At 41.6% G+C, this 23,582-nt stretch overlaps 1 protein-coding gene across 4 annotated transcripts in view; it reads right to left on the reverse strand.

Annotated features, from left to right (window-relative positions):
• Positions 1 to 1,915: 1,915 nt before the first annotated feature.
• The window catches only part of MB21D2 (Mab-21 domain containing 2), a 108,613-nt gene continuing 86,946 nt past the window's right edge, over positions 1,916 to 23,582 (reverse strand). For all 4 annotated transcript variants that reach the window (XM_025425371.3, XM_025425372.3, XM_049105744.1 and 1 more), the window contains one exon: positions 1,916 to 4,761. In XM_025425371.3, coding sequence (XP_025281156.3) covers positions 3,497 to 4,761 — 1,265 coding nt within the window. In that variant the 3' untranslated portion in view covers positions 1,916 to 3,496. The remainder of the gene's footprint in view (positions 4,762 to 23,582) is intronic.

Below are 23,582 nucleotides of genomic sequence, written 5' to 3' on the forward strand. Positions count from 1 at the left end.
TATTGTACTTGAAACAAGTGATTTTAACCAATCTTCTGGGCTTCAGAAGGAGAGCAGGTTAGTAATTCAGGGATTTACGAAGTTTCAGATAAGAAAGGGTATCAGACTGGGACACCTGGGTGGCTCAGCGGTTGAGCGTCTGCCTTCAGCCCAGGGCGTGATCCTGGAGACCCAGGATCAAGTCCCACATCAGGCTCCCTGCATGGACACTGCTTCTCCCTCTGCCCGTGTCTCTGCCTCTTTCTCTCTCTCTCATGAATAAAAAATAAAATCTTAAAAAAAAAAGGGTATCAGACTACATTACATTTCTACTCACCTTCAACAATGTCTGACATGAGTTCCAGGTTTCTGGTGCTGATAGAAAATTTCAGGAATTAAAAGATATTTAAGTTTTTAAAATTATGAGATCTCAGGGGGTGCCTGGTAGCTCAGTTGGTTAAGCATCTGACTCTTATTTCGGCTCAGGTCATCATCTCTCTCTCTCTCTCTCTCTCTCTCTCTGTGTGCCCTTTCCCCCTCTTTCTAAATTAAAAAAAAAAATTACTAATCTCAGGAAACTCTGGACTTTTTATATGAAGTTTAGCCAAGAATTTGTAGAAAGTGTTCTTTACTAGGACTAGATATAGCAAAAGGAAAAACATGCCAAAAGGATCACTGAAACTAGGTTTTTACCACACCTGCAAGGACGTTTTGCCTGCAAACACAGCATTTAAAATACTGTAGATGTTGCTAATTGTATTTGAGAAGCCAATCGAAAGCACAGTTATGGCAGTTTATAGTTGACCTTAAAGTGAGGGAACCCTGGGTGGCGCAGCAGTTTAGCGCCTGCCTTTGGCCTAGGGTGCGATCCTGGAGACCCGGGATCGAATCCCATGTCGGGCTTCCGGTGCATGGAGCCTGCTTCTCCCTCTGCCTGTGTCTCTGCCTCTGTCTCTCTCTCTGTGTGACTATCATAAGTAAATAAAAATTAAAAAAAAAAAAATTAAAAAAAAAAAAAGTGAACCAGTGCCTTGGAATATGCTTGCCACTTGAGCGGTTTATAACAATTTCTTTTAATCTAGGAAGTATAACATAACGGTCAAAGTATAATGAATTTTAACAGACTCTACCAGATGTATATTTATTAGTTACAGAGGCTGTGATGGTCTTTGGAATTAATCAAGTCAGATAGCACATACCTAAGCTTTTAGATAAACTATATAGATATCCTTGATGCCTATCCATGGAAAGAAGAGACCCACACATGAACGGAAATAGTATAAATACACTGAAATAGTTTGGTATGTCAGTTTAAATATGTTGACGAATTGAACCAAATTCAAACTGGCTAAAAGAACAAAATGTTGACTTATTCAACAAGAAAATCCAGTGTGTATGTGTGCATATGTGTTGGGGGGAGAGGGTTGGCAGTGTCTGGTGGCTCATGTTTTTCTTTCTCTTCTCTCCACAGTATCACACAATGTCAGTTCATCCTAAGGCTGGCTCTGGTCGTGGCTATGTGGTAGCTCGCAGAGTGACAGAGGCCAAATGCGTCTTCATTCACATCCAGAGGCTTGCTTCTTCCCCAGCACTCCAAGCTAGAATCTTGAGCCTGTCCCTGATTGGAACAGCTTACATCAAATCGCTAATTAATAACTGTGGCCAAGGACATAGTTATATCCATCGGTTTATACCATGTCTGGAACTGGGGATAGGGCTGCTTTATGAGAAGGATATGGCTTATGTGGAGGATAGGTAGATATTAGTAGGAAAACTGGGGAAATGGACAAATGAATACTGAATGTTCACTACATGGACATATGGTCTGAAAGACAATAGCAAACCCAGGGCTATAGTTAATTACTGAAAATCCTTGTTGGTATGACTAGTAAGAAAATAGTTTCTGGATTTCAAACTAACAACAGCAACAACAAAATTCCAAGGCCAGTATGTTTCTTTTATTATTTTGTGTTTGACTTAAGATGGTTGAATGATTTCATTTTCAGTTATAAGCATTACATTAATTCCCATGCAAAAACCCAAGACCGCATATGCCTGATTTCAATTGGCCAAAATCCAACCTGTGAGTCTGGACATTCGAGATCAAATCCAAAATGTTGCTTGACCTTCCCAATAGTAGACATCATGATCATCCTTTGAGATATCAGCAGGGCCCCTGACCTTTCAAACACCACAGTCTGCCATGAGTCCATACCAAAACAAGGAGCCAATGCCTTGCAACACCTAAACCTGGCAAGTGATTTCATTCATGAAGATAAGACACCTCCACACAAAGCTACCACCCACAGATATGTCCTCGTTCCTGCTCTATAGAAAAACCTCCTTTTGAACAGGCATGGTATCTTCTATTTGGGGATTATGAATTCTTTCTGCCAGTTTTCCCCACAACTCCCAGTAGAAGCAGAGATTTTACAAAAAAAGCTCACCTTTATAACCCCCAAAAGCAGTAGATACAAAGACACCTACTCTATCTCTTTATTTTCTCCACCTTCAGATGGTCACTTAGCAGGTGTAAAGCTTCACAAACTTCTCTCAGTAAGACAGGAACCAGGAGTATCAAAGAGGGCAAAACAGGACACCACATTTAAAGGAGAATGAAACAAATGCAAAGAATCATTCTATTGATTGAGAGAAATGGGCTAAATAAAAAAATGATAGCATTTCAACAGTGGATGTCAATTTATATTGAAACACACACATTGGAACTCTGACAATGGCCAAGATTTCATTAGTGCAAATAACAATTATAATGGTATGTTCTTTAATAGGATTTAAATAAGGCTTCAAATAATTACACACGCTAAAACTACCATTTGGAAACCTTAATTCTGTTTGGAAGGTTGTCAAACACAGCCTCCAAACCATCCAAAGTTCTGATCTGAGGACAATTACATTCAATGAAGTTGCTCCAAAACACAACTGGTAGCAGTATCACTTTCAAAGTCTACATTGTTTGGTGGAAAGAGGGAAACTACTCCGGTTACTGGTCAAAAGAAAGAAATCCAGCTACCATACCAGGTAGTTCCCAGGTTCAGACAATTCTCAAATATTTGTAGTGATGAAAGCTCATTAAAAAAAAAAAAAAAAAGAAGAATCCTGAAGTGTCAGAAAGAGATCTGTTGCCCCATCCTCATGAACAAATTTGCACAAAGCATGAAATGGTAAAAAGCAAGAGAATTCATGAGCATTTTCATCTATGTATGGCTCGAGTTCTCCTTAAAAAAAAAAAAAACAAAAAAAAACCACAACCCAAAACAATGCGACAATAACTACAAAAAGTAAACAACAAAATCAGAGGCAGAATATGAAATAGTAATATACTGTTTCAGAGCCTGCACCGTCCTGCAGAACCAGGAAACTTAAAATGTGTTCTTAACAGATCCAATCTAGGCTGGATGTGTAAAAAACGGAAAGTCAGCATCACAAACCACACTACACATCAGGAGAGTTTTAGAACCAGGAAAAAGGAAACAAACAAAAAAAGGCAGCAAGATGCTCAGAAAAACTTGTCATCGATCCTGAAATGGGGCCGTGTGACATCGTCAGGGTTAATAAAGACCGAGATGGACTTCCCTGGGTTCTCAGTCACTAGCTGTTGCAGTTTTTTGGCCAAGCGGTCATCGGGCTGGTTGGGGTCCCCTCCGTTGGACTGCGGGGAGGGGATGCTGGTGGTGCTCCCTCGCCTCTGGAGCTCCAGCGTCAGCCGGTTGGCCGCCTTGACGTGCTCGATGGCGGTGCGCAAGTGCTCGGCGGGGTCCGAGCGCACGGAGGAGAGCTTCCGCGCATGAAGCATGACCGTCTCCTCTGACAGATGCTCCAGCATGTTGCACTGAGGGATGAAATAGTTGGGGCACATCTTGTTGACCAGACAGTGCTGTAGGTCATCAATGAGGCCCAGCAGAAAGTGGGCTGCATAGTCTTCTTGGGCCAAGTAGTTGGCAGGAAGTCTGTCGCAGGCCCAGAGCATCATGCTCCGCAGGTGATAGGGGCTGATAGCCTTGGGCCGGGACAGGAGTTTAATGATAATGGCTTTGCAGGCCTGATAAGCCTGCATGAGGCTACTAGAGATGCACTTCTTCAGCTGCACCTCGCTCCTGGCAAAGGACAGCCGCCATTCATTGTCCTTCTTACCCTTGTAGGAGCAAGCAGGCACCAAGTAAAACCCACTGATGACCTCTTCCTCGGTGATCTTCCCATCCCAAAAGTGGTTCTCCATGAGCCAGCTCTGGGCCACCGCAGGCCAGCCTTTGAAAGATACCACGGGCACAATATCATACAACATGCGACTGCTCCCCACACCCAGGATGATGGAGATGATGGTCCCGTTCTTTTCCACCTTTTCCACCTTTGGCATCCCTCGCTGGGGTTTCTTCTGGATCTCTGACAGGACAATGCTGATGGAGTCATAGAACCAGTCGGCCACTTTGGTTGGGGAGAAGAAGTAGTTGGTGGCACCATTGATGTGATCCACGATGGTGCAGCAGTCTTTCCACTTACTGATTGTCCCCTCATCGAAGAGCCGCAGGCTCAGCCAAGAGTGGCACAAGGCTGAGTGGCGCATATCGAGGGTCACGGGCTGATTACGGTCGTGCAGCTTAAGGGCTGGCACCAGCAGAGTGAAGTCCATATCATAGTCTGTGCCCCGGGCATAGACATTAAGCTCATCCAAGTCCAGGTCCACCACGCCTTCCCGGACTCCGCCAGAGAGCAACAGGTACTCATTGGCCACTGGAAGTTTTTGGTCCAGCTTTTGCACCATTCCTAGAAACAGAAAGAGAAAACACTGTTATAGGAGACACAGACACCAGAGTCTTTTGCATCAATAAAGAATGCGCTGAGTTTCCAAGACCCACTTCTCATTATAGGGTCCAAATCAGATCTCAGGCTGCTGCATGGACCCAGCCAGCAGTACTTTGTTCTTTCTCATACTTTAACCAAGTGGGAGAATCACGACAGATTTTCTCGTACGGCAAGGATGGCATCTTTTTCAATCATAAACTGGGGTTCTTCTTCCCCAGTCACCACGTTGGTTAGTGGCACTGCCATCCACTAGGTCATCTCGTAAGGTCAGACGTCTCAGTAAGGTTCAAGTCTTTATTGGTCTTCTACTGCTAAATTTTATCTATATAACTTCTGCAACATTTCTCATTGCTTCCCTGTTCTCCATCTCTGCTGCCCTCAAATAAAGCCAGACTGTTTTTTATCTCTTGCAAACCAGCTTCCTATCCTTAGGCTCTTCCTGCTTAAGCCTTTCTCTATACTAGCAACCCTCACTGTGGGCTGTGGACACTGAATTTGGGACACTTACAGGGGGTGGTGATAATAATAATAATTATTCTATAATAACACTAACACATCATTTGCCTTGTTCACCGTGTTGACACTTGAACTGACGCTTGATGGGACGGAAGCAAATGGCAGGTCAAACTGCTAGGCATTCATGAAGACAGTGGCACCAAACTATACTGGCAGTCATTGAACTCTGTTGCTAACTTGTACTAGCATTAAAAAAAAAAAAAATCAGGGGCGCATAGGTGGCTTAGTGGTTGAGCGTCTGCCATTGGCTCAGGTCGTGATTCCAGGATCCTGGGATCATGTCCCACATTGGGCTCCCCACAGGGGGCCTGCTTCCCCCTCTGTGTCTCTGCCTCTCTCTCTCTGTGTATGTATCTCTCATGAATAAATAAAATCTTTAAAAAAAATCAGTTGCACTGAAGAAAATCCCTAATGGAAAAGAAAAATGAGTTAATTTTATTAAATCCCAACTCTGCAGCCACCTCTCTAATGTTCTGTGTGACAAAACGGCAAGTAACCATAAAGCACTTCTGCCTCGTACTGAAGTACAAAAGCTGTCTTCAGAAAAGCACCTGTGTTGGAGCTGTGGGCTAAGTTAGCTGCTTTGCCCGTGGAAGACCATTTTTACTTTAAGGAACCACTGGGCATTCAGACTTGGGTATCTGGTAGACATTTTCATTAAAAAATGAACTAAGCCTGTCTTCGCAAAAACAAATAAAGTATCTATTGTCAATGAGAAAACGAGCCCCCCCCTCAAAAAAAGTGCTAAATTTTAGAAAACTCATCTCTTGCATCATGAGCTTAATATTTTCCCAAATGATATACTTTTCTGATAAAACTGGTAGTGACATATAAAAATGTGATTTTTGGATGCTAACATGAGCTCCTTAAGAGTGCAGACCATGTCTCAAATCTGTATTAGGCAGGCATTGGGCTCTGCACCCAGTGGACATACAACTGAAGCTATGACTGAATGGCAAAGGAACAAACAGATGGAATTAATGGGAATTCACCATGAAGGGCTTAAATAATTATAGACTAAATGCAAATGACTGCTCCGTCTACAAACAAATATACCCTCCCTGCCAGCATCATTCTCTGTGACTTATTTAACCTTTTCTCCAAAGATCTCAAGGAACTATCACAAACTACAATTCCCTTACTCGCTGCGATTACTTTTAATCAATATAGTTTATTATTCACAAGAAACAACGCTGATGCAAATAAATATGCCTTGTGAATGTGTTTAGGTTACCATTTTATTTCAGAATTTAATTCTCAAAAATGAAATAAAAATATGCTCTTTTCGTTCTTTCAAATCCTATTTTCCAAACCATATTAACCATGACAATCTCTTTTCAGTACCACTTCCTTATAGAGACAGGAATACAGCAAGCTATCACATTGAAGGCAATTAGAAAAGTTATCCAACTTTCAAGAATCCACAATTAGAAAGAGAATCCATCCAGTGTACCTGACTTCTGAGGCTGCTTCTCATACTCCTTGCGCTGTGCACCCAGACCTCTTATCTCAGTTCCTGGGACTGCCGTCAGTGCAATCCCATAAGGACTGCCTGCAAAGAGCCAGCTCAACCCAAGTTGTGTCCTGTGTTTGGGGTGAGGGTGGGGGGTACATATCAAAGTGAGAATGCCCTGGTTCAGGATACTCTGAAGAATTATTCAAATCCAGAGTTCTCAGGGGGGGGTCGGCTAAGGCTGACAGCGTGGCCTACAAAGAAACCAGACTTTTCCCTCAGCCTGATCCTGCCTTGGGTCCCTACCTTCCACGGGGGCTGATCACAGGGGGGCTTCTTAATAAGTATGCTAAGGTCACCTGGCTGGCTGGCTGGCTCAGGCAGTTGAGCGTCCAACTCCTGATCTCAGCTCAGGTCATGATCTCATGAGTTGTAGGATCAAGTCTGGGCTCTGCCCTCTGTGGGGAGTCTGTTTGAGATTCTCTCTCCCTCTTCCCCTCCCCTGGCTCACACACGTGTGCACTCTCTCAAATAAATAAATATCCTAACTCCATTTGAAGGGCTGGTTCATAAGGCATTACATTTTTTTTTTTACTTTATTTTTCTTACATTACTTTTTCTTTTTTTTTTTAAGATTTTATTTATTTATTCATGAAAGACAGAGAGAGAGAGGCAGAGACACAGGCAGAGGGAAAAGCAGGCTCCATGCAGGGAGCCCGACATGGGACTCAATCCCAGGTCTCCAGGATCACACCCCAAGCTGAAGGCGGCGCTAAACTGCTGGGCCACTGGGGCTGCCCAAGGCATTACATTCTAACAAAGCAAAAACGGACTTCACTAAAGTCAGCATGGAAAATCTATCTTCCTTTTAAAAGTGGTTTTCAAAAACCGAATTTAGTAATAACCAAGGATTGAACGTTATCAAACACCAAAAACAAAGATGCATTTCTCAATTGTCATGTTTCAGTTTTAACCTCATCTTTATAATATACCAAATATTACCACTCCAAGTCACTCCAAGTCTTAGCTATAAACAGGTAAGATTTGCTTCTCAGAATCCAGGGTGGGTTGGGAAAATCATTTTTGCTGCATTATAGGCTCACAGGTAGGTAATTACTTTCAAAGAGAAATATCTGATCATGAAATAATTTGTCATTAGTTCAAATGTTTTTAAATCCTAACATTTGGAGTGTCCCATATACACACAGAAAACATATTGAAATGTATTATGATTAATTAATAAGATCTGAATAGATTAGAAGTGGTGGTATAATTTGGATACCATATCACTGTTCCCTCTTAGGCATACATGACTCAAAACTCCAGACATTCTTTTCTGTCCTAGATAGGATCAAACTGGCTCTGAGCATACTAGCAAGGACCTGTCTAGACAACAAGAATAAGATGTGCATCAACAGGCTGGGTATACTGTGTTTACAAACATGCCACTGACTTTGCCTTGGACTGTCAATTTTTGTTTGCATAGTCACAGGTTAAGAAAAAGCTAAAACTCCCTTCTGCCCTCTACTGGATTAAAGAAGTTTTAACATGTTTTCACTTGTTAGCAGATACACTAGAACATTCCTGCCAGTAATAAAATACTTTAAAAAAAAAAAAAAAAAATATATATATATATATATATATAAAATATATATTCTTTTTCCTCCCAAATGAGGCTTGTGGACCCAGTTAAAATGTTGTCCCTCCTTTCAGAAGTCATAAAAATATTTGGCTAAATTCTGTTATCAGGAGTTAGGTTAATTTTGGACTCTTATTCCTTTCAAGGGCAGAGAGAACTTCAGCAGCAGAGAAAATCTTGCTGAAGCTCATTTGCTAAGCTCCTAAAAGTCAGAAAGTCCCCAAGGCCACGTATTTCTGGAAGCTAATCCCCTGTGACACCCACATTTACATTTAGCCTGCCTGAGCCCATTAGTCTGCAGTTTTACCAATGATTTGGTAACACAAACTGGAGCCTGCCCCGGCATTCTACTCAAATGCCCTCCTGGAAAACTTTCCTGGGCTAAGTTTAAATGAAAATGAGCTGACATCAGCTATCGTGGCAGATGGGTTGCCATGCAACTAAAACACATCCAGGGGCTGGAGGGAAGAAGGCTGAGGAGAGAAAAAAAATCAACCATCCACTTCGGCCAGGGGTACCAGTTCCAACAAGTGCCATCTCTGAACTGATCCAAGGATTTCTGTGTAATTACAGGGGGGTGAGATCAAGTGACTGGCTGTTTAGCTATTAGCAAATTATCCAAAACTAAGAGTGAGAACAAAAGGAAAAATCTCACATAACAATGAGCTGGTTAGGAGAAAAGGCTTATTCCCCTGGGCGGGTCTCTTCTTTTTCAAGGAAGCATGGGCATATGTTTGCTGTTAAAAACACAAAGTAAAACTGCCTCCCAGCCTCATGTCCTGGAATTAATCGATTCCTTGGTTTTGCTTTATTTTGTAGTTTCTACTTAAGAAGACCTTAATATTACTGATAAAGCCGGTAATGAAAGAGTTAACAGGGCAGCTACACCAGGCTGCAAATCTTTATCCCAAATCTGCTGGTTCTCAGGAATGCTGTCTGCCACCATGTTTCTGTAGCATAATATTCTTGCCTGACACCGTGATAACCAAGTATTGATTTCTTTGTTTTGCAGACTCAAGATTTCATCAGAAAAGCCAGGCAAACTAGTCAGGACCCCTGGCCTCCTCTTTGAGCACAAAGAAATGAAGTTAACACTCCCCTCCTGCTCAGTCACTACCTCCGTCAGATTCTGAGCCACTGAGCACCTTAGCTTTTCTCCCCATTATCCAGACCCTTTTCCACTTGCCTTTAGAAATCCTGGACTCTCCCCTGCTGGGGAGGCAGATTTAATTAAGGCTTGCCCTCCCACCTCTCCAAGAAGAAACCCTTTCCTTACTGCACACTCCATGTCCCAGCGATTGGTTTTGTTGTGCAAGGGACAGAGGGGCCTGGGTTCTGTTTACACTGGGACCCTGAGTTTAAGGAATGACTTCAATGTCATCCACTTAGTCCTTTGCTCATTACCTTTACAATATCAAGTGAAAAATGGAACTCTGTCCCTGACACTCTTATATTCTAGTGAATAAAACTTTATCACATTCCACTGAATTCAAGTTACAAGCTGCCATCACTCAAGCACATAATGCCAGGTTGTTAACAGCAGAGCACTTGAACCAGGTATGGTGTCTAGCCTCAGAGCTTCACTCCAGCAGATATGTGGGGACTCGGGAGGGTAATTTAACAAATACTAAGTAGATAAGGGAAATTGGTACTTGTGCAGATTCCATAAAACAAAACAAAACAAAGCTGTTACCTATGTTGAGGGGAGAAAGATATGTCAGAGAGGTAAAATGTCTATGTCTTATTATTCAAGCTACAGAATCAGATAAATTGTCTCTATGTCTTTGTGTATATAAAAGATTTCTATGCAGATTAAAAGAGACCTGAGTATCTTGGCAATACTCGTTTCATTACAAAATGTTATCTTTTCCACCCAAACTCATGTGGCACACTAAGAACAGTGCCTTATAGAGGTGATGCTCGATAGCAGGAAGGGTACAGAATGGAACGATGTTGACAAAGCGCTTCTGTGATTCTGATACATCTCCTTGGGGAACAGTCTTTTGGTTGTTAATAAATAATATAAAACCTTCCTATAAAAAGCTGATTTATACTTCAAAGAAATAAATATTTTTGTCAAGCTTATCCACATTCTGAAAAGTAGGCATGGCTACCTTCTCCTAAAAAAGGATCTATGGAATTTTTTAATGACTCCAATTTAGGGAAGATTTTAGTATTTTCCTCATTTGTGTCCAGAAATCATATATGTGGCATCCCTCACACCTTGCAGGAGAAAAAAACAGGTTCAGAAAGGAGAAATAACTCATTCAAGGTCACACGGCCCTACTGACAGATTAACAGCACTGTCTTATTCCTATAATTGTTGCACAGGTCAGAATGGCGTATACCTACTGCTTCCCTCATGACAACAGCTGAACTTGACATAAATGCAGAACAGGTTCCAAAGGGAAGCAGCAGGGGTCTCAAGGCAAAGTGTCAACTTTGTGCTTTCATTGGCAAAAGTTGTGCTGTGACCTTGGAGAAGCAGCAGAACATGTCTGAGCACCCACATTTATCATGGGAAAGAACAGATCTTATCTGTCTTGCAAGAAGCTATTAGTATTCCAAAATAAATTGACTATAAGACACAGGAAATAGAAAAGGAAGAGACCAATGGAACGTCTCAGTATTTTCAATAATCTGCTGAGTGATCATGAATATTAACAGTTACAGCAATATATTCTTAAGGCAAAGAGCCTGTTTTATTTGGCATAATTCTGAGACAACTGCATGTAATCTTACTTAAATCTTTTAGAAAACTGATTAATTCATGTATGGTAATGACTTTTTAAAATTATTTATTTATTTGAGAGAGGGAGAGCAGAGTGAGAGAGAGCGAGCGCACAAGCAGGGAGAAGGGCAAAAGGGGGAGGGCCAACCAGACTCCTTGCTGAGCAGGGAGCCTGATGCAGGGGCTCCATCCCAGGACCCCCGGGATCATGACCCAAACTGCAGGCAGGCACTTACCTGGCTGAGCCAGCCAGGTGCCCCTGGTAATGAATGACCCATTGACCAAATACATATAGTCATAGGACTGATTCAAAAGATGATGCTTCAAAGCATCCCTTGCTTGATCTTTCCTTGTTTTGATACAGATATGTATACAAGAGCATTGGAGGAAGGCAGGCTTGGGTTTAAATCCGGGTCTGTCATTAAGTAAACCAGATAAATTATTTAACCTTTTTGAGCTTCCAGTTCTTCATATGTTTAAAACCAACCAACCAACCATAAAACCACCCTTTTGGAGTTGATATGAACTATCTGAGCACATAGGTATTTCACCCTTTCCCCCTATGTTCTTCCCTTTCTCCACCACCTATAAAACTGGAATAGCAGACAACACCTATTCCACAGAGTTATTCTGAAGATTTAACTAAACCTGTCTGAAGTCTCTAGCACATGCAAGGTGTACAAAACATGTCAGAGGAAGGGAGATGAATGGAGCATTCTCTCCCGTCACTGCACTCAGACTGCTGCTAGCCTACAAATGCCTCCTCTGATGAATGTCCCTGTGTGGCATGGCACAGGGCTTGGCAAGAAGAGGGCAGGCTGGATTCCCACCCGTTCTTGTTCCTTCTGAACAAGTGCCCTGCAGAATAAATATCCTACACACCTCCACGGTGGGCCTTGATCTGATTTTTTACATTAGCACTTTCTATGCCTATTGAACAGTGGGCTCTACTCGTGGCTTATTTTCCTTCCTAAATAGGATAAGCAATATAAAGCATTGGATACAGTAATTGGCAAAGAAGCTCAGAAAATGGAAGCTATTGTCACAGTCAACAGTCCATAAGCTCCTGTCGTTGGGTTTTATTACTGCAGTGGCTAACACAGATATTGGGATCAGAAGGCAACTGATTGTTGAACGTACCGATTATTTCAGTCAACTCCAATACACCAATAACAATATCTAGGGGATCATGGAATTTGCTATATAATATACCATGAAATCCTGTCAGCACATATCTGTAAGATCATGTGGTAATAATTCAAAAGTTAGAGTGAAAAGAAGTGCCTAATTTTTCATTGTTTTCTTAAATTTTAAAAATTTAAGTTCTAAAAATTGGTGGGCTTTGGCAAAGTCTACTAAGCTATTTTGAACACAATGACCATGAGTTAGGCCTGGATTCAAGTCCAATTCACCCAAGACCAACATAATTACATAATTAATCAGTCTTGGCCTCAACTGGGGAGTGAAGTTGGAGAATGACAACTTCTCACCTTCCCCAAATTTTGGTGGGTGGTCACAGGAATAAAACAAAATGCACACCAGATTACTTGGCATGCCAATAAAGAGAGGGTTCTGAGCACATGCGCATAACACATGTTATCAATATTTTACCCATCTCATAAGTCTTGCCTCCCCCCTTTTTTTTCTTTTTAGCTCTTAGGATGGTTTAAAAACTCATGGTTTCTGCCAATCAGAACTTAATGGCAAAACTCAAAGGGGTATCTAATTAGTCCCACTATCAGCTTCCTACAGCAAAAACAGGGGCATGAAAGCTACATATTGTCAATTTACAAGAGTGTTCACTTTAGAAGGCTCATTCTTGGGATGCCTGGGTGGCTCAGCGGTTGAGCGTCTGCCTTTGGCTCAGGTCATGATCCCAGATCCAGGGATTGAGTCCCATATCAGGCTACCCGCAGGGAGCCTGCTTCTCCCCCTGCCTGTGTCTCTGCCTCTCTCTGTATGTCTCTCATTAATAAATAAATAAAATCTTAAAAAAAAAAAACCTCATTCTTCAAGGTAAAAACAACAGCAACCTGAAAGCAAGTGTAATGCCAATATGGATTAAATGGCTATCTAAGACACAAAAATGTATCAGTGATGACCAGATCACCTTCTCTTGCTCTGCAGAAGAAGCAATATGCTTGTGATAGAGATGTTCAGAATCAATTCAGCAACAGGGTGGCTCAGCAGTTGAGCATCTGCCTTCGGCCCAAGGTGTGATCCCAGAGTCCCGGGATCGAGTTCCACATCGGGCTCCCTGAGAGAAGCCTGCTTCTCCTTCTATGTCTCTGCCTCTCTCCGTGTGTCTTTCATGAATAAATAGATAAAATCTTAAAAAAAAAAAAGAATCAATTCAGCTGTACCCCCCTCACCTCTGCCTATGACCCCCAATGGGTGTGGTTTGCATTCCTTTCCCATTTGAGGATGTCTATGCTATGCAAACTACTTAATTTCTCTGAAACTGGAAAGCTGGGTTGGATTACGGGACGGGGGTGCATACATTTTAGAAGAGAAACAATGAAATAAGCCATGGTCAGGAATTGGCAGAAATGGAGATGGGGTTCAAAACTGAGGTTTAATTTATTCATGCAAGCAACACATGGCCTTAGTGTCTCCTCTGAGCCAGTACTATACTAGATGATACAAAGGTGAAGAGAAACACACAGCCTCCACTGCATCATGCTCATCATGTAGTGAGAAAGCCGGATATAATGGTATCAGTCAGGATAGATGCAGTTATGCTGAATAAGAAAGCTAAAGCCTCAGTGACATAAAATAACAAGTTTTTGATTTTTCATTCAGACTTTGTGACCATCAGTAGGGGTTGGCTAGGGGCTCTTCTTTTCTTAATCTAGGACACAGGTGGATAGAAAACCCTTATCTGGAACTTCATGATTACTCTATTGGAGGAAAAGAAAGCCCTAGAGAATCTCCTTTCAGCAGGTAAGTGCTCTGGCCTGGAAAGGACAGATATCATTTTCATTCATAAATCACTGGTCAAAACTAGTCACGTGGTCTTACCTAATCCCAGGGAAGAAAGTGCAATTCTACTTCTAGCTGGGAAGGCAGAGAGCCAGAAATATTTGATAAGCAGCATGAACAGTTCTCACACTGATCAGATAATCATACACTAATGAACAAATAATTATAGACTGAGGTAATAACATTCAAGGAAATGAATAAAGGTCCTCGTGAAAACATAGAAGAGGAAGAGGAGTGTGTATCATTCAGCCTGAAGGACAGAAAATTCAAGAAGGCCATGAGTTCCACCTTCAAATACTTGATGAGTCACCCTGGTAAAGAAATGGACTCTACCTATAGAGTGCCAGTAAGTAGAAGACATAAAGATGGAAGACACAGAAGACACATTCCATCTCGTGTGTCAGTGAAAGACCTGTCTCATCAAGTAGAATTTTCTGACCATCCTGCCAGTGGAGAGAGGGCATTTCCTGTCCCAAGAGATGATCAATCAGATCTTAGGGGGTGGAGGAGAGACTAATAATACAAACATGAGATAGAGTCTGAGTATAGATGTGTTCCAGAAAGCTACTACTGAAGACAGACAACTATAACACAGACCCCTAAAGCCACCGATGGCATCGCATGGGGCCCCCAGAAACAGTGGTAGTAAGAAATTCAAGGGTGCGTAAGGCTGGATGCCGCTCTTTTCTCTCACAGTTTACTCATCTGCATTTTTAATGGGCAGCCCAGCTGTGGTCACATCGTCTAACTCTGCCAGTGTTCAAAGGAGAGAGCACAGTACGAGCAGTAACACAGAATAGCAAAAGAAGGGCTGACTTTATAGAGCACATTTTCAACGTATTCACACCTCATGTCAAAGGCTCTCTGAGAAGGGCACAAACCCTTATCGGCTCTACTACATACATATTAAGACACAGGCAGGATGTTTGACCGGTTATCTTATCCAATGCTCTTGGGACTTTCAAGTACATAATATTGTCCCCATTTTACAGATGTGGAAATCGGGATAAATAAGAGTCAAATAAATTGTTCATGGTCACGCTTGCTGAGCTGAGATCCAAATTCAAGTCGATTTCATACTCTTCACTATCTCATGCTCCCTTCCAGCATGAAGAATGCTATTCTGGGAGAACAATTTAGTATCTTCAAGCCATTAAAATCACCACATACAACACTATAGGAAATAGTGGAAGCTTATTTCTCTATCTAAAAATAAAATAGATTCTATTTTGGAATGAAATGATTTCTAAAGCAGATGAATAGCTGATTTTAGCCATCCCTGAGGAATGAAGTATATGAGCAAAATGGGTCATGGATCATAGGAAAGGGATGAGTATAAAAGATTAAAAATTAAAAAAAAAAAAAAGATACCTGGTGCTGTGACACTTAGCTATATGTGCATGCACTTGTGTTCCACACTTAACTCTTAGACAATTTTCAGAGAGCATCCACAAGTGTTTTAATTGTGGGATTCTCAAAGTGTTGGAATTCTTTCAGGACCCCCAGACAAACCCTGAGAACATTCCCATCTATTTAGAGGCAGAGTCTAATTTACGCATTTTCATCTAACAGCGAAAAAGCCTTCATTTTAAAGTAAGATCCCCTAAATTTTTATGACTAGGATGGGGAGACAGATTGATGGTGGCTGAGAACGTCATTACCAAAGGAAATCATAACCACAAAGCCATAAACTCTGAGTTCTGAAGCAGGAAAATCCTCTTCCTCTGTGGACACAGTATCTACCATAATCACATCTCTTCTCTGTGTAAAACAAAGCTCAGATGCACTGAGAGCCATGGGGAAAGAAACATGAAGAATTTTGTGCCTTTTCTAAACCCCAACCCCCCAAAAAAACAAAAATGAAAACCCAACTGGTATTCATGAGCCTGTATGAAGATATGTCCTGCTTATGACCCAGCAGCCTAAGGAAATAGGACAGTGTTGATTAAAACTGGGCTTTACGGTTGTGGTCTACACGACACACTTAGAGTTGCTAAAAATTACCTCAAAAAGATCCCAATGTATATAAAGAATCCTCCTCTAGAGGATTTTAAAATTGTCACTGGCCAGCAATGACCAGGGTCTTAAAATTAGTTTACTTTAGAAAATTTCAAACATACACAATAGTAGAGATAATAAAATAATAAATCACCACCTAGCCATCTCCCAACTTTAACAATTACTGTTGCCATTCTTGTTTCATTTATGCATGCTTTTTTTTTCTGTAACCTTTTAAACTCAATCCCAGGCATCGTACAATTTCAGCTATAAATACTTCGAGGTCTTTAACTGCCAAAGACCTTTTGAAAACTGCAACCATTGTTCCCATATCTAAAGAAAATGAATAATAATTATTATTATTGCTTCACTTTATTTTACCTTTGTCTAGTATGTGTGACTATATGAGTATGTGGTGTGTGTGCCTGGCTCTTGCAGCCATGGTAGGTGGTTTCCTGCAAGTTGGCAGCTTCCCTCAAGGCCAGTGGTTCTGCTCCTTTACCTGAGGGCCATCTCTGCTTTGCACTGCCAGGAAGGATGTGGGACTCGTGCACAAGAATGAACACCACAGAGTTGGGGCGGGGCGGGGGGGACACCCTCAACCAGTAGAGGCCAGGAGTTGGTGAACAAAAATTCCCAGCCAGGAAAAGCCCAGCTTCCAGGTTTACTGCAGGGGCCAATCTTTGGGATGGAGCTTTATTCAAGCGCAGCTGCCTGATTCAGATGTAAAAGGTCAAACCAAATTCAAAAACCAAAATAGCATTTTTCCTTTAGCCTCCGCCTGGGATTATTCTGCCTCTGTTCCCCTAAATTGTATGGAAAAATTTGCAAACGACATATTTAATCTCTGTGTTCAATGACCTTTGTCCATACTTGAGTGTAGCACTTAGGCCAATTACCAATTATTTGTTGGCCTGTCGGTGTCCCTCTGTCTGATGACCTGTGTATCTTCTAACCTAACGCAACAGAAATTCAACAGATGCCAGCTGAATGAATAAATAGATGGTAGAGCCTACAGATAGAATTTATAAGACTCTTCCAGGATGAAAAGTGCCAGGATGGTGTGCTCAGAGTGACAGAGTCAATTCGACATGGCCATTTCCAGACACAGTGAAAGACTAGAGAGCCACTGTATCTACAAGCAGAGGAATCCCATTACATCCACCGAAGAGATGGCAGGGGGAAGCTAGAACTCTGTTAATGAGCTGACCATAAACTAACTCTATGGTATCTACACAAAAGCATCTCTTATTCTCTACGAATAATTTAAGGCTAGGCCATTCCAAAGCACTAGTTTTTAAGTCAACAATCATAGCCGGAAATTAGAAGAGGTACTATGTAATTACAGTGTGATCAAAGATGAAAGTCTAATACTTGTTTTTTAAAAATGATAATGGTGCATTTTTCCTTTGATGCAGAAGAGCTGACCCTATAAATAAACAGATGGTCTTACCAAGCAATTTCCAATAACTGCCAGGAGATGGCACCCATACCCTATTCATCCACCTAGCACTTCTGGCTAGGACCCATAGACTAAAAATTCTAAAATGAAAGCCTTAGGGAATCGGAGGCTTTTAGCAAGGGGGTAAGATCTGTACTAGCAACTCCCCCACCTCTAGGGAGGGGTGGAGTGTAATTCAAGGTACCACCCAGGGGGAACCATAACTTCTGGTGTTCAGGAAGAAATCTGTTGGTAATTCAAGAGCTCACAGGCTCCATCTAGGTTGAGCCAAGACTAAAAGATACTTTGGGCAGGCAATGTGATTGGCAATTGATTCTCAAAACATGCACTGGAGACCTTGCTGCAAGGCACAGCTTCATTGAATAAAGCTTCAGGTGGCAGGAATCAGGGGGTACAGAGAAAGCAGAGGAACTAGTCCCCAGTATTAATGAGGTTAAGGCACCACTCTTTCTGAAAATTGATTCTGACTACAAATTAGTAAGTACATTAAAATATTTTAGGAACCAAGGTGATTAATAAAAAGGGAATTGATTTTTTAATCTGGCTTCAATCGATAAAATCAAACCAAATACTGATTTACACTGTGTGCATTGTATGAATGTATGTTTTGCAGTTCCCGGAGACTGGCCGCGGTCTTTTTTCCTTTGTTCCCAGTTATCATTCTGAGAAGGGCACTAGAGTTCTCATTGCACAGACAAGGGAACTGAGGTTCTTGGCAGCTAAGTGGCCAATCTAATGGCACAAAGTATCTACATGGTTCTTCGGCCTAAATTAGATTAAAAACTAGTCTTACCACCCTCGATAATCTTAAAGAAAGGGGGGTCTTGTCATTTGGAAGGTTACTAATTGGTTTGTTGCAGGGTGGGCAGGAGGGTCAAGAAAAGGCTCAAAATGTAAAGCCTGCTCTGCGAGGGGCAATGTATACAGATGATAAACCCAGAGCTCTCAGGTATGCCTACGCTGGCTGGGTTATTTTTTAAAAGATTTTATTTATTTATTTAAGAGAGAGAGAGAGTGAGAGACAGAGCACGAGTGGGGAGCCTAACGCAGGGCTCGATCCCAGGACTCCGGGATCATGACCTGAGCAGAAGGCAGACACTTAACCGACTGAGCCACCCAGGGGCCCCCTGGCCGGATTATTGATGACACATGCCTGTTTTCTTTATCTACACCAGGAAAATAAACATATGTCATTCCTAGAAGATAACTTGTCTTTAAGTGTCAATAGTTATTAACAATTTTCCATATGGCTCATTGCTGTAATGCTTACTATGTTAATAACGATGGCCCCTCGCCTATACCGTCTTTATCTTCATTTAAACAAATCTTATTTCAAATACTAATACCCTCAAGTCAAGTTTCCAAACAAAGCAATAACGTCCTACTAAAGATCTGCTACTTAAAAAAAAAAAAATAACTCAGTTAATAAGTCTTAAAAGTTTTCTCATTATATAAAACCAGAATGTTCCGCACCAAAGTTCGGATTAGTACAACTACACCCATACCTATAATTTAAGAAAGGATTAGGGGATCAAATAAGTATTTCCAAGCAAAACAGACATAGAATAAAAGTACTGACAGCGTGACAGACTAATAAAGAGCAGAATCCACTTCAGAGGCACAACTGTCTACCTGATAATTACTTTCATTATCTGGGTAAAAACATACTTTATTGTTCGAGAGCTTGAAAATGTTCACATCAAAAGAAGCCAGACTTAAAAAACAACCAGTCAAAGCCCTGCGTGGAGGTTGAAATTTGCAGTTTAAAAGCCTGCGTAGATCATGAAAGAGGGTCAAATTGTTGCAGTGTTTTTAAATCCATGCCCACACAATAAAGAAGGGAAAGTCAAAGAGAAAGGCAGAAACTGAATCTCTTAATGATGAAGTGGGAAAGTGATATTTTGAGAGATGGCTTTTTTTCTTCTACTTGTCCTCCAACCATCAAAAAATGGAGCGACAGTCAGTGCGTGGGGTTGAAAAGGGCAATTCAATATTCTAGCCAGGACTTGTGAACTAACACGGTGGCTATTAAAGGAGAAATAAGAGCGGGTTTTTTTTTTTTAATTATTTCATAGTGTTGAAGATTATTGTCTGAATCAGTTGCCATTTCAGTAACTCTTGGACTCCTGGGGATGAAGTTTAAGTTGTATGTGTGTACCCTACACAAAGAATGAACTGATCACCGATGGCTGGAGCCAGAACTGACCTTCAAGGTCACATACTCCAGCTGTTACGGTACATATCAGGTTGCTGAAGCCCAAAAGGCAAAGATGACACAGCACACCACCTGGCACAGGTGCTAGGAATGAATTTAACATCCTGATCCTCAATCCAGGGTTCCCTCCATCCCTATGTGGGGCTCTAACCAGGAGTTTGTGGAAAATGCAGCTCCCAGGCCCCACTCAGGACTGAAACATAATCTCCAAGGATAGGTAGGTGTTTTAAACCAGCAATGTTGAAATACTTTTAAAAATTGAGGCTGTCTGCTCCCTCCCTCAATTTCTAAGCAGTTTAATTGCACGGACTCAAGAAAGGCAAAGCTGTCAAGGTTAAGAGGAAGGGGTTCACTGTACCAGTAATTCTCTGAAATCTTTAAGAGCTGAGGTTACCTATTCTTCAAATCAAGAAAGATACAACCTTGATGAAACTTTTGGAAACATGACAGTATTTGAGATTCAGGAAAGACAGGACATCTCTCATTCTTCATGTCTGGGGATCCATGAACATCTGCAACCTCTCACTTGTTCATTTTGCTTTGAATGAAAAAGATCTGGTTTTTGCTAGATTTCTTCCAGTTTCTTTTCTCACACCCTCTATCTGTCTCCAGCCATCAGACAGTGGCTGATTTCTGTCCTCTACTTCGATCTTAAACTTGGACAAAACAATTGTGTAATCAGCTGAGAATCCTTGAGGGCTCTTGGCGCACAGCACTCCTCACTTGGGAGCACATATGCGGGTCAGTGAGTATCAGCTATGAGGCTGACTTGGCAGCCGAGCAATAAACCTGTGGTGATGGGCACAATTACAGCTCAGTCCCTGAAACCAAAGATTACACAGTTTGAATAGAAGTGTACCATTTCCAAAGCTATCAACTATGTCAGAGGCAAATTTAGACACAATGGATTAAATACAGACACTATACTCACAGTGTCCCTTACAAATATCTAGTTGGATTAGGATTTATAGTTAAGTGGGGGAAAAGACTACATGACCAGAATTCTTTGAAGAGATGGCACTTGCTTGAGAATGGTCACTAAGACACTTGAACCCAAGTGCAATGTGAATTTGAGATCCAGAAACCCCATTTTTTAAAAGCAGAAACCCCATTTTTAAGGTAGCAGCAAAAATGATCTTTGTGCACAGACCCGAGTCTTATCATGAGCCGAAGCTTTCAGATCAGAAATTCCAGAATTCCATTTTAAACATGGGGAGGAGGTGGTTTGGAAAGAAGCCCTCCAGCAAAACCACAGAAAGTTTGCAGTGTTTCCACTAGAGGTCAGGCATTCCTAATTTTCTTTTCTTTTCTTCTTCTTTTTTTTTTTTTTTTGCAGTTGTTGGACTGACTCCAACCAAACAAGTAAGAAGAAAAAGGCCTGAAGATTGGATATAATTTTTAATTCATACTTGATTTCACTGAGATGCTTTCAAAGTGAGTCATAAATGGATTTGGGTTTCAGAACAGTACTACTCACTGATGAATCCGAAATGCCCACGTGCTGTTTGCAGCAAGCCTGTTCAAATGGTGGCATATCACACATCCACTGACAAAATGCTCTGGTTTGGGGAGGAAAAAGGCATATGAAGAGGAAAGTCGCCTAAGAGATAATGTGGATGACAGGACAGGGAGATTACAAATTTAGGATAAAGAAAAGCTTGAATGTGGACAACTGCTTCATGATTTATTAGCTATGTGACACTTGGCTAAGTCACTTGGCTTTCTGAAACTTTAGTTTCCTCATTAAAAAAAAAAAAAAATATGAGGATCCTAGCAGGTCTTTCACAAGGCTATTAGGAGGCTTGGTGGAGAAAAAATTTCATAAAGCTCCAGTACCATTTCTAGAAATTTGCAGATGTTGAGAAAATGTAATTTTCTCTTTAAAATATCATCTGTTCACACTTCTCTGGGTCAATGAAGAACAGTGGTCTTATCTTACTATTTGAGCATGTGCCTTTTTTTTTTAAAGAAATGTAGCAGTATCTGTCTATGTATTTAGTCATCTCCCTCCCTCATTTTTTTTTTTTTTTTTTTTTTTTAGTTTCCTATGCTTTGTTAAGCGTCAAGTAATGTGGGCTGAATGAATGAAAGCTCATAACAAACTCTGACAGCTTTGTAAGGAACAGAAAACACTTTAAATGAAAAGTTGCCACAATTGTACCTGATTGGTTGGATGACAGAGGAAGGGACCAGGGGTGGGTGGGTGGGAGGGAAATTGAAGAGAAAAAGACAGACGTGCTAATTTTATGGTCAGTTTTAGCTTCATACCATCTTTTCTGCTGACGACTTTGGGCAGAATATAGTGAAATCATGGATACAGAACTGATTCTGTCTTGTTACCACAGAGGTTTTCTAACTGGCATGGAGAATCATCTAGAGAAATTATTAAGACACAGATGGCTGGACGGTGGCCCCCCAGAGTTCCTACGTCATTGCATCTGATGCAGGGCTCAATAATTTGCTTTCCTAGGAAGCTCCCAAGTGATTCTGATGCTGCTGACCCAGGACCACACTTTGAGAACCAGTGGTTTAGCACAGCCACAGAATTTACAATCCAGCTGTGGGAAGAAGGGACTCATGGTAAGAAATCTAGGCTCTAGTTCTGATCTTCCATTAATTCACCACATGACGGGGAAGGTCATTACCTGTCACACCTTCATTTGCTTACCTGTGAAGAGGAACAATGTCTATTTAACCAATGAGGTCAAATGAGGGTCAAAAAAGAAACGGGTAAATTAAAACTGAAAAGTTAGGGACACCTGGGTGGCTCAGGGGTTGAGCCTCTACCTTCGGCTCAGGGCGTGATCCTGGGTCCTGGGATCGAGTCCCACATCAGATCAGGTCTGCTTCTCCCTCTGCCTGTGTCTCTCATGAATAAATACATAAACTCTTTTTTAAAATAAATAAATAAAACTTTGAAAAAAATGCTATGGAAGAACAAAGTATCAACATCAACCATTCCAAAGAGCATAGGATAGTTCATCTGTGCTGCCAACCTGCGAACATAGGGAAATGCCCAGATTTCTGGTCCAGGCTCTCTGTGCATGTCTGTGATGATGCTTCCCAAAGAGATTAGCATTTGAACTGGGCTCTGGTAAAGCAGACTGCCTTTTCCAGTGTGGGTGGACACAAACAAACTAACAAACGTGGAGGAAGGAGGAGTTTGCCCCTTTTTTCTGCCTCACTGTTCATGCTGAGGCATCTCATCTCATCTTTTCCCACCCTCGAACTGGGGAACTGGGATTTACATCACAGTCCCCTACTCTCATTCTCAGGCCTTCGAGCAAATTGCAAATCACACCACAAATCACAATCACTATGGCTTGTCGGCGACAGGCAGTGGGACTTCTCAGCCTCCATAAACGCATGAGCCAATTCCTCATAATAAATCTCCTGTTCTATTCTATTGGTTCTGTTTCCCTGGAAAATGCTAATACACAGCCACTTAAGAGGTTTTCTAAAAATTAGTGAGTAGCAAGTCCTAGGTTCTATTCTGGCCTCAGTCTCTGACCCACTCTGGATACACACTTGACCTTTCTGGGCCATAGTTCTCTATCCAGCAAAGGATTTAAAGAAGATCTCTGAGGTCTTTCAAATCTAAAACACATGGTTCTATGGTCAGAACATGACCAGGTCCCAATATAGGGAACATCATCTCCCCTCCCAGAACTGCGGGCATGCATGGATCACCCAGCAGGGACCTGAGAGGCACAAGCTTGGCCAACACTTCAGTGTTAACCAGTCACAGAACTCAGGTGTGCCCTAGCCCCTGTCAGCCCTCAGCAT

This window comes from Canis lupus, chromosome 34, assembly GCF_003254725.2.
Source record: "Canis lupus dingo isolate Sandy chromosome 34, ASM325472v2, whole genome shotgun sequence".
Lineage (NCBI taxonomy): Eukaryota > Metazoa > Chordata > Mammalia > Carnivora > Canidae > Canis > Canis lupus.